The sequence below is a fragment of the Nycticebus coucang genome, chromosome 7, assembly GCF_027406575.1.
Source record: "Nycticebus coucang isolate mNycCou1 chromosome 7, mNycCou1.pri, whole genome shotgun sequence".
Taxonomy (NCBI): domain Eukaryota; kingdom Metazoa; phylum Chordata; class Mammalia; order Primates; family Lorisidae; genus Nycticebus; species Nycticebus coucang.
The window spans coordinates 31766645-31782168 of record NC_069786.1 but is presented as its reverse complement, the minus strand read 5'-3'; the positions used below and the strand labels follow the sequence as shown (position 1 = coordinate 31782168).

Genomic DNA, 15524 nt, shown 5'->3' with positions numbered 1-15524 from the left:
TCCCAGGGCGTTCTCAGGCTCACTCCGGATATCCACCCAGGGAGAATCCTTTCTCCCCCTACCCCCAACCTCCCCGGCCAAAGCTAGAGCCAGTCAGTGAGCAGGGAGCCCGGCATCGCCGAGCCGCCCGAACTGGCCCTCTGCTGGTCCGGGCGAGAAGAGGCGCCCGGACTCGCGGGGCTCCGGGGTGCGGCTGGCCGGGAGCGCTCAGCTCTGCCAGGCATCGCCCAGTGGCACCGGATCCGGAGAGCAGTATAGCGCAGGAACCCGCACCAAAGCGCCCGAGCCCCCGCCTCCTGCCCGCGGGCGTCCCCCGCGCTCATCTAGAGTCCCCGCTCCATCTAAAGTCCCGGGCGCGGCTGTAGCCCGCACTGCGTGCCTGAGCGCTAGCGGCCCCGCACGCTCCTTTCCTGCCCCTCGGAGAAGGGCGCGCGGAGCCCCTGAGAGGCACCCCGGTCCTCCCGCCTCTCCCTTCCCGGCCCGCCCACCGGCCCGAGCGGCGCCGTGCTGCCTGCGCTGGGATTCCAGGAGGGAAGAACCGCACTGTGTCCTCAATCCTGCCCCCCAAGTGGAGATGCGCGAGAGGCAGGCAAGGGCGCGCAGCCTGTGAGAAGCCGCGCCAGCCGGCACCATGCGCCTACGGCCGCTGCCCCTCGTCGTAGTCCCCGGCTTGCTACAGCTGGTGAGTGCCCGGCGGGGACGCGTTCGGCGGGAAAACCGCGCTGGCCGCGGACTCGGGGCTGCTCGGGAAGTGGGGCTAAAGGACGACCGGAGTGGAAGGAGTTTGGGTTGTCTTAGTTATTAAAGGGGAAGACCTGAGGAATGGAGCAGAGGGAACTAGAGGCGGTGAGGGGCTCGGCAAGGATTGGGACATGCGGGCTTAGGTAAAGTAGGCAGAAGGTCGTGGGGAAGAAGGTGCCAGAGAGGAAGAAGTCAATGGGGGCAGATGGCTAAGAGGAGCATAGGTTGAAACACCTTCTTGGTGGTTTTTCTTTTTCACGTGGCGTTTTGCTCAGATGCCCACAGACTCTTCTTCCAAAGCAGAGCGTCGTGCCTCCTCTTCCGCAGAGCCAGGTAGTGGCGTCTTGCTGGGGAAAAACTTAGGCAGCGACCGATTATAGGGACAGCTTGGATTTCTCTTCGTTTTCCGTCTGGCGCTGGGGACGGGCATAGGGTTTTCTGCCAATTGGGGGTGCAGAAGGTAACTTTCACGCTCAACTCCACGTGGAGCCTCCTCTCAGGCATTTCTAAGCGGTCTTTTCTGCTAGATACCTCCCGCCTGACCTGGACCGCTCTTGGCTCTGAGGAATGTGAGGGATACCAAGGTGGTTCAGGGTGCACGAGGTGACTTCTTAATGTCTCCGGGTGGCGAGGTGCCAGGCTCTCCTCCTCTAGGAATATACCTATAAACTGTATGTATTGGTAATGCATTGTATTTAAGGGAGACAGGAAACAAGACCGTCAAGAAGAAACTTTTAAAGTAAAATTCTAGGCGGCCAAGAAGAGCTTTGGCTTGGTCCGCCTCCTTGGTGGATTTCCCTGGCCACTTGGCACCTGTCTCCACTCGCTGCTGTTAAGAGGGCTTTCTTCTGATTGCAGGGTGTCTCTGGTCCTCAGACTTAAGACTTTGACCAGGCAGTTAAAGACGACACTTTCTCTTTTCCTCTCTCCACATCTTCTCTCTCTGTCCCTTTTTCTTTTAGAGGGAAAATAAACAATCAACTTAAGAAAGTTTCTCTTTCTCTGTGATATGTATGACACAGTAAAGCCAGAGGCACTTCACAAGTTTTGAAGGTGGAAGGGACTCTAAAAGGTGAAGGAGAATGGCCACTGAAGGGCCAGTTGTCCTTGTTGCAACAGAGATTAGCTTCACCTCCACAGGGTTAACTCAGAAATTCTTGAATAGCATCAAGAAGAAAATGCAGTGATTTTCTAAATATCCTTGAATAAGCCAATACATACTGGCTGTAAGACGGCATGTCAAAGTAAACTTTACACCTTAGGCATTATAAATCTAAAATATATGCTACATTGATCTTCAGTATCAATTACTTAAAAAATGTAATCTGGATTTCAGTAAAAGGTGATCGAACCAAGCAGCATTTATATGGCGTGTATACGGAAGAGCCTGGAAAATCAGGTACTTGCCTGGGGTCTTTAGATTATCTTCATGAATCTTAGTTGATTAATTTTGCATTTAAAGATCATGAACTGTGTATCTGCTCCATTAACACTGTGTTAGTCTCTTACAGATGAGGAAATGTATTTTGGCATGTGCTGGGGAAAAGTTCTCCTATCAGCTACCTATATTGGAAATAATTAGATTTCTTTCCCCACACCACCATAGTCAATAGGGAATTAGGAAATAAATCTTAAAGGGATTATATATTTCCTTAAGAGCTAGATTCTAATATTACAGCACGGATTGATTGATTAGTTTTTAAGGAAGCTTATGTCAAATTCTAATCCGTTTTTGGATTGTGCTTGGGTTGTAATGTTTTTTTTTTTTTCCTAGAGCCCTTTATCATGGTAAGTGAGGTGGATCTGCAGCCCTGTGATAAGCACACATTCCTTACACTGCCATCCTTTTGGACAATAAAAGGCTGTTTACGTTCTCCACGTTCTTAGAGCCCTTGCCAGCCTTCTAGCACAAGGGGGTTAGGATGTGAAAGGAAAACAGAGTGGCTGAGCAGGGTACATCTAAATTGAAACATTCCCCAATCCTACCACAGGGCCCCACCCCAGCAGGTAGCAAAAAGGACGGATTTTAATTTGCTCCTTTGGATGGCTCCTGGTTTTGTTCTTCCTCTTTTTCAGCTGATATTGAACTTCTTTGTTAAATCCTAACGTGGGTGGATAAAATGTTTTCTAGATTTAAAACTAATCTTTTACTTTCCTATGAACCATATGTATTCACAAGATCTGCCCTCTGCTGATATAAAGCAAAAAAAAAAAAAAAAAAAAATTCTTAAAAATTTTTTGGGGAGTGAGGAGTGGAGTTGCATTATTATTGGAATTAGATTTTACTGTTCCATCTGCACTGCCAGCCTGAAGAATTTACTTTTTTAAAAAATGCTAAATATTTTAAATGAGTAGTGGATTCATTTGGACTTATTGAAAATTTAATTATATGAAAATTGCCTGCTTCATCTGAAAGTGATCACAGGGAGTTTGGCCCAAATAAGTTACTAATCATATGACACTGTCAAAATAACTAGACTGTTTTTTTTTTTTTTAAATTTATTTTTGTGAAATTTAAACTTTTAAGAAAATAATAAGCTAAATTGCACAATTTTGCAGGTAGCCTACAAAGAATGTTTATACGTATATTATAGCTCCTTACCCATTTTTCCTGGCCTCTGTCTAGTCCTTTTAACAGATAAGTTGCTGTACCTTATTACTAGGATTAGTAGGCATCTATAAAATTTAAATATTCATCTTGAATGTATTTTAAAAATTCTTATTCAGCAACATATTCTTTATAAGAGTATTAAGAACACTTTATTTCTTTTCTGCCATCTAATGAAGAAAAATTAGCATTTGAAATGAATATAACAACAAAATGAATGTTGTTTCATTATAATACAAGGTAAAGACTTCGCAGATGTCAACTTCTTACAGATTTGCATGATAATTTGTAACTGGTAATAAGTGTGATTTTTGCCTTTAAGTAAAAAGCAGATTGTAAAACATTCAATTTTAATTAAAATGGATTATTAGAGTTTAAGGTAACATTTACTGATGATTTAAAAAATGAGTCTGTGACACATTTGAACTTGTTTTTCTGTGATACAATGTTAAGTTTATAAAGTAAAATATAAGCTAAAAGTGAGGTAAGTTAACAAATTTTTAGAATGCTATAAAATCAGAATATTTATGATGGAAATGGTACAATTTTAAGTTCAGCCTTGTTATATCTCCTACAAATTAAAGGCATTCATGTTTATCATAACACATTGATAATTTGAATATGGGTTTAGTGTGATATTCATATTTACTTCCTATTCTGTATTTACAAGAAGTGATAGTTCATGCCTGTCTTCCATTCAGAAATCACAGTTTTCCTCATACGACTTGGTCAATAAACATCAAAACAGTTATTACCCAATGTAGGATCGATAGTCCTATATCATCAACTAGATAACAATGGGAAGGAGAAAAAATACTACTGTATCATGGGTATGACTTAAAGTTGACTGAGCTTTAAAGTTAACCCCTCGTTATAGGCATCATTATCTTAGATATTTTTAAAAATTAGAATTCAGTCCTCAGTTCCAGCCACCCTCCTTCCAGTAAAAGTTGTGTTCCCATGGCCTATTCTGAGATTATGTTGTTATCTGGTCCAGTTTCAAATACCTTTGACACAGGAAACTGACTCCTCTTAGGAAATTATGTTATTGTTTAATGAATTTTTGAATGGAAAAGAAGAGCCTTCTTAATCTTCATGCTATATATTTTCTTTTTTATTGTTTTCAGTTGTTAGAATGCTAAATAAGGCAAAGGCTTTTTTGAAAACCTTTTCAAGGTTGACATTGTTAACTTAAAATATGTAGTTCTTGCGAATCAAATAAGTTAAGAAATGTTGATTTTTTAAAAATAATACATTGCCACGTTTTATCTATTAAAGAATTAATCAATACATCTTGAATGATTTAGTCAATTATGGTAGCAATCAAAGATGAGAATAAATGTGTCACAAGTTCGTGATTTTGTAAAAGCTCTAGGACTGTCTCCTGCTGTTTACATATCCAGTGGACTCCTTTACCTGGAGCTTTGCTGGGTAAGGTTTGAGACAAGAATTATAGCTGCACACACAAGTGCCTACAGTTAAGGCTGTGTCAGCATTTCTGTAAAGAATCTCATTTCTGTCTTAGCCATAAACATTATTGCCGGTTTGAAGATGGCATTTAATATCTTGATTTGGGAGTTAATTTAAAGCTGCTTTATTTATTTTTTTATTTTTTTTTAGTTTTTTGCCAACTTTTTAAAAAATTATTATTAAATCATAGCTGTGTACATTAATGTGATCATGGGGCACCATACACGGGTTTTATAGACCATTTGACACATTTTCATCACGCTGGTTAACATAGCCTTTCTGGCCTTTTCTTAGTTATTGTGTTAAGACATTTACATTCTACATTTACTAAGTTTCACATGTACCCTTATAAGATGCACCGCAGGTGTAATGCCAACAATCACCCTCCCTCTGCCCACCTCCCCTCACCCTCCCCTCCCTTTCTCCTTTCTCCCTATTCTTAGGTTATAACTGGGTTATAGCTTTCATGTGAAAGCCATAAATTAGTTTCATACTAGGGCTGAGTACATTGGATACTTTTTCTTCCATTTTTGAGATACTTTACTAAGAAGAATATGTTCCAGCTCCATCCATGTAAACATGAAGAGGTAAAGTCTCCATCTTTCTTTAAGACTGCATAATATTCCCTGGTGTACATATACCACAATTTATTAATCCATTTGTGGATCGATGGGCAGTTGGGCTTTTTCCATGACTTAGCAATTATGAATTGGGCTGCAATAAACATTCTAGTACAAATATCTTTGTTATAATGTGATTTTTGGTCTTCTGGGTATATTCCTAGTAGAGGAATTATAGGATTGAATGGCAGATCTATTTTTAGAACACTAAGTGTTCTCCAAACATCTTTCCAAAAGGAATGTATTAATTTGTATTCCCACCAGCAGTGTAGAAGTGTTCCCTTTTCTCCACATCCACGTCAACATCTCTGGTCTTGGGGTTTTGTGATATGGGCTAATCTTACTGGAGTTAGATGATATCTCAAAGTAGATTTTGAGCACTCACTCATGTGACAGTGCACTCTAGGCATCCTTGAAATACATAGGATGATGAGGGAACAAACTGATTTCTATATTATTGACCTGATCACTGAATTTACAGGCATAATCCTACAGTTTTGACTTGCACGATGGTTATAATTTCAGTCGTAGTATGTTTAAGTTATTTTTGATAATCTTTTCCCAATTAAACTATTCTTTTTTTTTTTTACTGCCATAAGATTTTATAATGTTATTTCATCATGAGTATTTTTCATTGTGCCAAATTCAGGTGCCTTAGTCAGTGTTTTTATGTTTCTATTACTAATGAACTATTTATATTTTTTTATTACTTGAGATATGACCAATGGTGTTGACAACTTCATTCTTTATTTTATAAACCTTGCTCAATAGAAAATGGCTCTAAAGCAATTTACAACATAGGTTTTCATATTATAGAAAGAATTCTAGGATGTTATTTACAACTTCCATTTTGTTTTTAATTTATGAAAATCTAGATGAAATTTGTTAAGCAAATGTTTTATTCATTATGCTGTAAGACCAGCATATAATAAGGAATGTGTTTCTTTGTAGAATTGCTATAAAAGTTTTCATATAATTTCAATAATGAAAGTTTTCATTATTTAAACCCAAATGTATAGGAGACAGTTTTCTTTTTCCCAGTCAGATCATTCAAGAAGTTCAAACACAGTATTTGTCTTTAAAATTGCCCTAAAAGTTCAGCAGCAGATGACATGAAAATTGCCATTCTTGTCAATTTTACCTTCTCTTACCGTAGATCCATAAATCCATAGATCTACGGTAAGAGAAATGGGACATTTTATAAACTTAAAATATGATGATAATAATGCCTTTGATTTGCATATACTTACCCATTTTCAAGTTTCTTTCAGAAAATTTACCACATTCTGTTCTCTTAGTAAGTCCAGAAGATAGAGAAGGGCATTTTAAATGTTTCCATCCATGAGAAGAACTTGAATTTGATGTCAAAAGACTGGAGTTCTATTTCTAAATAAATTGAATATCCGACAAATATTTTCTGACCATCTGTTTTGATCCTGGCTTTATACTGAGATCACAGCAAGCGGTAGGAATCAGCAGTAAACAAAACGGAACTGGTCCAAGTGTGTGTGTGCACTTGTGAGTGTCTGTATCTTGGGCAGGTCATTTAACAGCCTCACACCCCTATTAAAAAAGTCATTAATGGCCATGTAGATGAAAAATCGTTTCTAACATTGCTTTCCTTTTTTCCATGTATTTCAGCAGGTTCTGGGTTTTTTCTTTTTATGATTTACATCTTTAGTTACTGAAGAATTTAAAATATATCTTGCGTGCGAATGTAATATAAATATACATTTTATATTAAAATGTATATTTTAAATATAAATTTTATATGTGTTTTATGCTATTAACTATATCATAAATGACACATATACTTAGAGGTAGATTTAAAACACTATAAGACTAATTACTGTCATCTCTGTTTATGGAAAAGGAAAATTTAGTGAAACTAAGCACAGGAATTGATAAGCACTTATTTAACATATATAACCAGAAAAATCAATAAAATTTAAATTAAAATGGTGCATTCATGGTTCCCCCCAGTGCCATTTTTAAATCGTAAACTACCAACATCTTGTCATTACTTCAATCAAAATAAAAACCAGATTAACTCTCAGTTAAATTCTAATTACTAAGATAAGCAACATTACATCTTAATACTGTTCTTCAACCAGAAATCTAGCATGTGACTTTTGTATGTCTTAGTAGAATACCACTTATTTAAATTTGAAATACTTTTAACTAACTTGAAAAGTTTCAAGAGTTCAAATGTAAATATTACAAGATTTTTTAAAATAGAACTAACAAAAAATGGGCATGTGAGACAGAGATGGACAAAATCACCAATAGAGTAAATCCAAGTGAAAGAGAAAGACTAACTCATCCTAGGGTGCCGTCCAATCATAAACATTGTAAACGTCTGTACAAATGAATTTTGCCTTTGTGATACTGCTGGTTTTTAAGTGATTCTAAGGTCATAAAAAATATCTGTGTAAATATCTTCATGCAAGAATATGTAAGCTTATGATGTTCAAACATTATCATATTATAGTGAAAATTTTAAATCTCATCAATTTTATCTTATGTTATATAGCATATTAATTTAAGAAATAGTATGGATTATTCAAAGGGAAAGATCACATGAGTAATCTATATGGCTATTAAAAATTCTTGTTATTTCTTTTCCAGGATTCTATTTCTCATCTGTGTGTGTAGGTTTAACTAGTGAAAGTAGTTGATGAGTGTGAGAATCTGTATGATCTTTTGTGTGGATAATGTGTACAATAAATGAATAGCAATTGTAAGGAACCACTTAACATTTTATAATAGTGATAAGAATATTTATTAATAACGTTTTGCTCTTGGATAGTCCAAACAAGAGACAAATAGGAGTAAATTAAGGAATATGACAATGGAAATGTGGAAAGGGAAGTAAAGTTGTCAAAGGTGTATTTTATATAGTTTCTAATACACCCATTTTTTCTGTGTTGCTGACTCTTAAATTTGTATCTCAGTTGTTATCCCATTGCCCAGGCTCCAAGCCCATGTTTCTATCATTCTGTTAGTTTATTATGACTTGAATATTTTACTACCAACTCACATTCAACATGTCCAAAGCCACACATGTCTTTTCAACATACTTAGATTCAGATCTTAATGTTACCACCTTCCCCTTTTTTAATATCCAGAGTTTTTGTGCTAAGACAAGGGACTCGGTGTAAAGCACTACATGGTTTACAAAATTCTTTCAAGTATGTAATGTCATGGTTCATCTTCACATCTGCTGTGAAAACTAAGTAGAGGAATAATTATTGCATCCATTTTATAGATGAAGTACCAAAAGTGCGGGTTTTCAGAAGCAGACTATAGATAGTACAAATGATAAAATTTGAATTGTCCACTCAGTTCAGCCCTTAATTCATGGCAGCATTCATTTGTAGAAGATTGTGGGGTTGATCATGAGTGCCATCTTTCTAGACGCTCATCATTGAAGTCCAGAATGATGGAGTTGAAGGACATTTCTGGAAAACATACAGTTCCTCTGAGCTATCACCAATGTAGAAACCTCATTCATCTTAGAGATTTTTAAAATAAGTTTTGCCATAAAGTCAAATAAGTTAAATAGAACAAACAGATCCTGGGAACATGTTTCTTAATCTGGAGTACTATTTAGAATTTAACCTCATGAAGTCTGATTGGCAGCTGTCCCAGCTTTTATGCAGGTTTCATATTAAGTTGGTGGCCACATTATGTGGCTCCAGGTAGAATCAGTAGAGGTTTTGAGAACTCCTTCTCACTTCTCAGAATCTCCTATACCACTCTAGATGGAAAAGATAAAAAGAAGAGAGAAACTATGGGTTTTCTCTATGATTAAGGGGCACTTAATCCTAGGACAAATAGGACTATGAGATGGAGTTGGTGGGCATGGGAGGCTGTCTAATAGCTGCCCAGACTTGTGCAGAATTTGGGAGTGTTAATGTTTAATTTTGCTTTCTAGCTATGTATAGCTCTTGCTGTCTTTCTCTTTATTAGTATATATTTTTTATCGTGGAGGTAACATAGTAGATTCTGTTGTTGTTAGTTCTCTACACAGATCCCTTTGGGGGATGTGCCCTGCCAGAGTGCACTCTAGAGCTACAGGTGCTGTTCATGTCCCCTGGACAGCTTTTGACTAATGACTGACAGGTGTCAGAGTGTGAAGAGCTCCCTCGCCTGCAGTCTGGACAGCTCTGCAGCATAGCAGATACTCTGGGTGTCCCCATGGGAGCAGGCGGGAGCAACCCTTCCCTGGACTCAATCATATATTTCCATGGCTTTCTATACTCTCACCTGCTGCCCTTACCAGACTTTTCCAGAAGCACCTTCATTATACATTATTTGCACTCAAATACTTGCTTCAGTGTCTGCTCCTGGGGAACTCAATCTAAGATTTCTATTTTGAATTTTTTTTAAATACTCAGAAATTTTTAAACTAGCCATCTTCTCTCCCACCTGCTTTTTGCTACCTTACACTCAGGGCTAATCACTATTGCTAGTTAATGTGTATCTTTCCAGATATTATAGATATGTGTGCTCTTATCTTAATGGTATAATGCATAATATAATATTTTACAATATGCTTTTTTAATGCAAATATATGTTTTGACTGCTCTGGTATGATACAGAGCAACTTGTGTTTTTAAGTGTCCATAGTATTAGTATTTTATTGCATCAATGTGCCGTAATATATTTAATCAGTCCTCAATTAAAATTTTGACTATTTTGAATCCTTAGTACATTTTTAGATAAGTCTTTACAACAAATTCCTAGAATTGAAAATGCTGGCTCAGTGCCAGCATATACTGAGAATGTATAATTTGTACCTCCGGCATATGGGGCCTGCACCTACTCCTTTGAGCCACAGGCACCGCTCTATAATTTGAATTTTTATAAATATATTTATTTTCCTAAATGATTGTACTGATATATGGTACTACTCAGAGTGAATGTACATGCTTGTATTCCTACTCAAATATTGATACATTTTTTAAAACTTTGCCAGGTTATTACAGGAAAACACTTCATTGTTTTTAAAATGTGTTGTTATATTGCTTTTTAAAAATGTAAAGTCTGTTTTAATATTTAATAGCTGTTTGTATTTCTTATTTTTTGAATTGCTTTTTAAAATAAGTTTCCATTTTTCAACTGTCTTTTTTATTGCCTTTAAATTTTTACAGTTTCCTTTTAATATTGTTCCTGCACAATTGTTCTGTAGCTTATTATTCCTGGATATTTTATACTTTATATGGTTGTTGTGGATATCTTTTTTATGCCTAATGTTTTAAAATTGGCTTTTGCTAGAGCATAAGGGAAGCTATTTATTTTTGTATATTTATGTTTGTATTTGTTCTATTTTTGGACTAATTATTATTAGTTTTAATAATTTTTATTTGATTCTGGATTTTGTGTTTAATCATATCATCTTTAAGCAATTGTATATCTGACTCTTCACCGAATATTTTATCTCATATTAAAATTTATTACCCTTGTGAACTGGATAAAAAATTCAAAATATTGTTGAATTACACAAACTTTACTAACTATAAAGTTCATTATTTACATTTATTTACTATTTGTATTTATTTTGCAAATATGCTTTTGTTATTTAGTTCAGGGACCTTGACTACTTTCATAAATAAAACATATCTGAAGTGAAATATGCCAAGTTTTTGCCTCAGGATTATGCTAGGATCATAATTAGAAAGACTTCTATTTTTTCTCCCTCAGTTTTGAAAGAAGTTAAAATACTTGAGCATTGTTTTTCCCTCGGTAGTTTGTTGGGAGTCATTTTACTCCATTGAGCCTTTTTGTTTTCAGAAGGAATTCTTTCATAAATTTTCCGTTTGCTTTATGGCTACCTGCCCATTCAGGTTTTTTTCTTCAACCCTTAGTGAATCACTTTTGTTAATTTTATTTTTTTTATTTGTATTTATTTATTTATTTTTTGCAGTTTTTGGCCAGGGTCAGGTTTGAACCCACCACCTCCAGTATATGGGGCCGGTGCCCTCTCCTTGAGCCACAGGTGCCACCCATCTTTTGTTAATTTTAAACATAAAATTATATGTACAATTATATGAATTTTTAACAACCTACTCCATACCTGTGAATTTACACCCTATTTTTCCCCACATAGGTGTGTATTAATTGCTTTGGAAGCAGTGGGCAGCGAGGGGACTGCCTTCACCCTGTCCCTCTCTCTAGGAGGCTTCAGTGGCAGGGACCCAAACTGAATGAAGCTTAGGGGGGAAGGGGTGGTGGTCCAGAACCCCAGTACCTCATGCTCAGAGGAGTGTGTTGCAATCTCCTGGGAGCTGCCCTGGTGCCTGGTGTAGTTGCTTCACTTGCAACTACAGCTGTGCTGAGCCTGGTGGTGGGAGGAGGTGCCCAGGTGGGGGGATAAACCTCAGTTTCCTGCTCAGGTGCTGTTCTCCTTTGCCTTTGCCTGGTTATATAGGCTGCTCAGCATGCTTGGCTTCTGCATCATTCTGATTTCACTCTTTGTATCTTCCAGAGACTCTTGAATTCTAGACTCGGTGCACTCATTCTGGCTTTCACATTCCTATATCGTTTCATTGGGATTTTGGCAGGAAAGCAAGTACATGTATTCCTTTAGCTTTTCTTCTTGCAACTTCAAGTCCTGTAGTCATTTTTGGCTCTTTTCTCATCCCCTATAATATCTGTTCAGTCACAAAATCCTATGAAATTTCCTTCCAAATCTCTCTGTAAACTGTCTCTCTCTCTGTCCCTAGCCATTTCATCACCACCATAGCCTCCTACTGGTGTGTCTCATCCCAACATGAGCCTTCTAAATTCATCCCTCGTATCACAGAATCATCTTTCTTAAATTCTCCTGTGATTTACTATGCCTCTCCACTATTAAGAATGAGACTGGATTGTGATTCTCTTTTTCTTAACACAGTGAGTCTAAATTCTTCTTCTTGGCTTTCCTCACCTTAAATCTCTCATACAATATTTATCACGTATTCTTAACTGCAGCCAGGCCTGTATCCTTAATGCTCCACGGATACTTCAGAATGGAGGAAAAAGCTTAGGTTTGGGGGTGAGACTGACTTGGATCCTAGTAAGCTAATAAATGTACTGAATTTCAGTTTCTTTTCTCATAAAATAATAGTAAATATAGCTATCTCATAGGGTTATGCTGATTGCATAAAAACATATAAAAACATAAAATACCTGACGCACATAGCATTAGCTTAAAAAATGACAGTCTTCCTTTCCACCTATCTCAGCTAGGTTTGTTTGTGTGCAAGCAACAGAAATAGACTTCGACTAACTCAAGCAAGGAAGACATTTAGTATATAGGGAAGCATCTAGAAAAGATTAAGCAGCAGTTCTCAACCCGTGGGTCGTGACCCCTTTGTAACAATGAAAATAAATCATGGCATTAGGAAGGTTGAGAACCACTGGGTTCAGATTATCTATTAGCCAACATGATAAATAAATGCCAACTGTACTTTGTTTGGATTGGGGGGGTGTTTTTTCCCCCCTTTCCAATTCTTACTTCGCTTCATTTAAGATGTTATGTACTGGTTAACATAACCTGGTTTGCTTGGGTCATATGGCTGAGCTTGAGAAGGGTAGGACTCTTGAAGGAACAGTTCCATGCTTCCTAGGCAATCAACACTATGCCTTCCCCTTAGAGAACTTGTAATGAGCACATCTGCTAGAGAAGGAACTCTTTTATAGAGAAAGACAGACAGACAAAGACCCCAAAAGCCATGATATTCATCATGATCTTCCACTCAAAATAGTCATAGGTACCAGATCAGCAGACACTTACGAGTAATCATTAGGAATAAAAGGGAGGAGAAAAGAGAACGACTTATTTTGGAGGAAGGCAATGATGTAAGAACTGACTAATTTTTTAAATTACCAATTAGTATTCTCAGAGATTAGAAAAGAAACTGTATCCTGAAAATAAAAGCAAGTTGCTATGAAGGAAGATCAACTGAGGAACAAGAAAGAATTCTTAGAAATGAAATATATAACTGACAAAATAAGAAGTCAAGGAGGCTGAGAAGAATGTGGATAAAGCTCGTGTTGGTGAACTGTCATGAAAACTTCCCATGGCAGAGAGCACAAAGATCAGGATGGAAAGTACGAGAGAAGTAAGAGACACAAGGAATAAATCAAGAAGATCCAGTGAAGAGCTCTAGAAAAGCTGACAGGGGCAATGAGGAGAAGGACTTAGTTAAATGTTGAGTAGTGTGACTTAAAGAAAGAATCTTGACAAAATGTCTACACTCAAATGAAGAAATAAAACAAACAAACAAAAAAAAACCACGTCTCACGTCCAGCCACGTTGGATAACTGGATAGTATAACAATGGAATCACATCTTTAAAGTTTTGAGGGGAAAGAGATGTTGAACTGAGACCAGATTATCAGATATGAAGGAAAAGGGAAGAGGAAGAAAAGGAGGAAAAAATCAGAGAAGCTGAAATGACATTTGACGTGTACAAGGATTTTAAGGGCATTACTGTTCTCTCCATGTGGAGAAATCCTTGAAGAGGTTCTTCAAAGCCAGAGAGATACAGAACAAAGGGATGACATGGGGTAAGGTCACATCGTGTTCTGGGAAGGCCTGGGGCTCCATTTCCTTCTGTGATTGGATCACACTGTGGCTCTTCAGGATGCTCCACTGAAATAATCCCAGTTCTATAAGTGCTATAATAAATAGCTTGCTGTATTTGAAATGGGCTTATACGCAGAGCATGAATGATTTAAATATGGCTTCAGAAGAGGAGGGTAATATAATAAATATTGATGAACCTAAATAAAATGATAAAAATTGAGAGGTGAAGGTGGGCAAGCATGTCATGTTCCTCATCTTATAAAGTAAGAAAATAGAAGCTGTTTGATGTTAATAAATTAAGCAATATACAGAAAGTCTTGAAAGTTACCAAATAATAGAAGAATTAACAAGAATACAACAAAAATCCAGTAAGAAAATTCCTTTACTTTGCACTTTCATTTCTTCTACAACTTAAATAGATTTAAAAAATAGGTTTAAAATTAGTGTCTGGAAAAGGCACTTTGATCTTGAAATATGATTTTGCATTTGACTTCTCTTTCCCTAGTGCTTTCAGTGAATGTTTATTACCCTGTAATTTCCAGAATGAAGTTGGTCTTTTTAGCGAGGAGAGCTTTCCAGCAATAGTAAGGACATAAGCCACAGCCATGACTTCACCTTCTCTACGAGTGGGAAAGCAGAGGCCGTTTGTCATCTGTCAGGGTGGGCTGAAGGGCAGGGTTTATCTACTTGAGCACCTCAAAACTGTTGTCACTTTGGGCCAAATAACTACTTGTTGTAAGGAGCTGTCTTGTGTTTTGTAAGATGTTTAAAAGAACATATGGCTTCTACCCACTAGATATAGTAAGTAGCACCTTCTCCCACTAGTACAGCCAAAACTATCCCCAGATATTGCCAAATGTCTGCTGGGAAGCAAAAGCACTCCATTTAAGAATGCCTGCTTCAGGTGATTTTTGGCTTGTCTGAAAGGCTGAACGAAGGACCTCTTTGGCCTCTCCCAATTAAATGCTTCCTTGTTGAACTGCAAGAAAGAAGTCAGCATTTTGCATAGACTTGGTTTCTTTCTTAACACTTCTGTTTTTACAACTCAGGCAAATTCCCTTCAATTCAGTTAAATTCAACTATTATTTAAGAGTGCCAACTCTGTCAGGCATTGTGCACACATCTCTATTTGATAAGCTTTCCTTTTAAAGTGAAATAAATGATGAATAATCCTCTGATATTCCTTGCCTGGACAAGATTTCTCTCCCTAGTAGAAAGTGTCACACATTTCATTTTGGCCTTAGATACACAGGTCTTACTAGTTGTTAGGAATGGCTCTGAAAGTTTTAGTAAAGCCGTCTAATTTCTATATTTTAAAAGGTGGTAATGACAGGAAAATTATTTTGTAGAAGATAGCAAATAACACTGAAAATGGCATTCGTAAATATTGGTTGGCTAGGAAAAATGTGAACTGAATCACACTTGACATGCAAATTTGTTACAATTAAAAGGTGATGGGGATGACATTCTTTAAACAGTTTATCACAAATCCAGATTTTATTTTGGATATC

The 15524-nt window shown here is 37.3% G+C and overlaps 1 protein-coding gene across 1 annotated transcript in view; it reads left to right on the top strand.

Moving 5' to 3' along the window:
- Positions 1-551: 551 nt before the first annotated feature.
- Positions 552-15524, top strand: part of NXPH2 (neurexophilin 2) — a 147641-nt gene continuing 132668 nt past the window's right edge. Inside the window, exon 1 of the mRNA XM_053597526.1 lies at positions 552-682. Within this exon, the coding sequence (XP_053453501.1) occupies positions 632-682 (51 nt within the window). The 5' untranslated portion in view covers positions 552-631. The remainder of the gene's footprint in view (positions 683-15524) is intronic.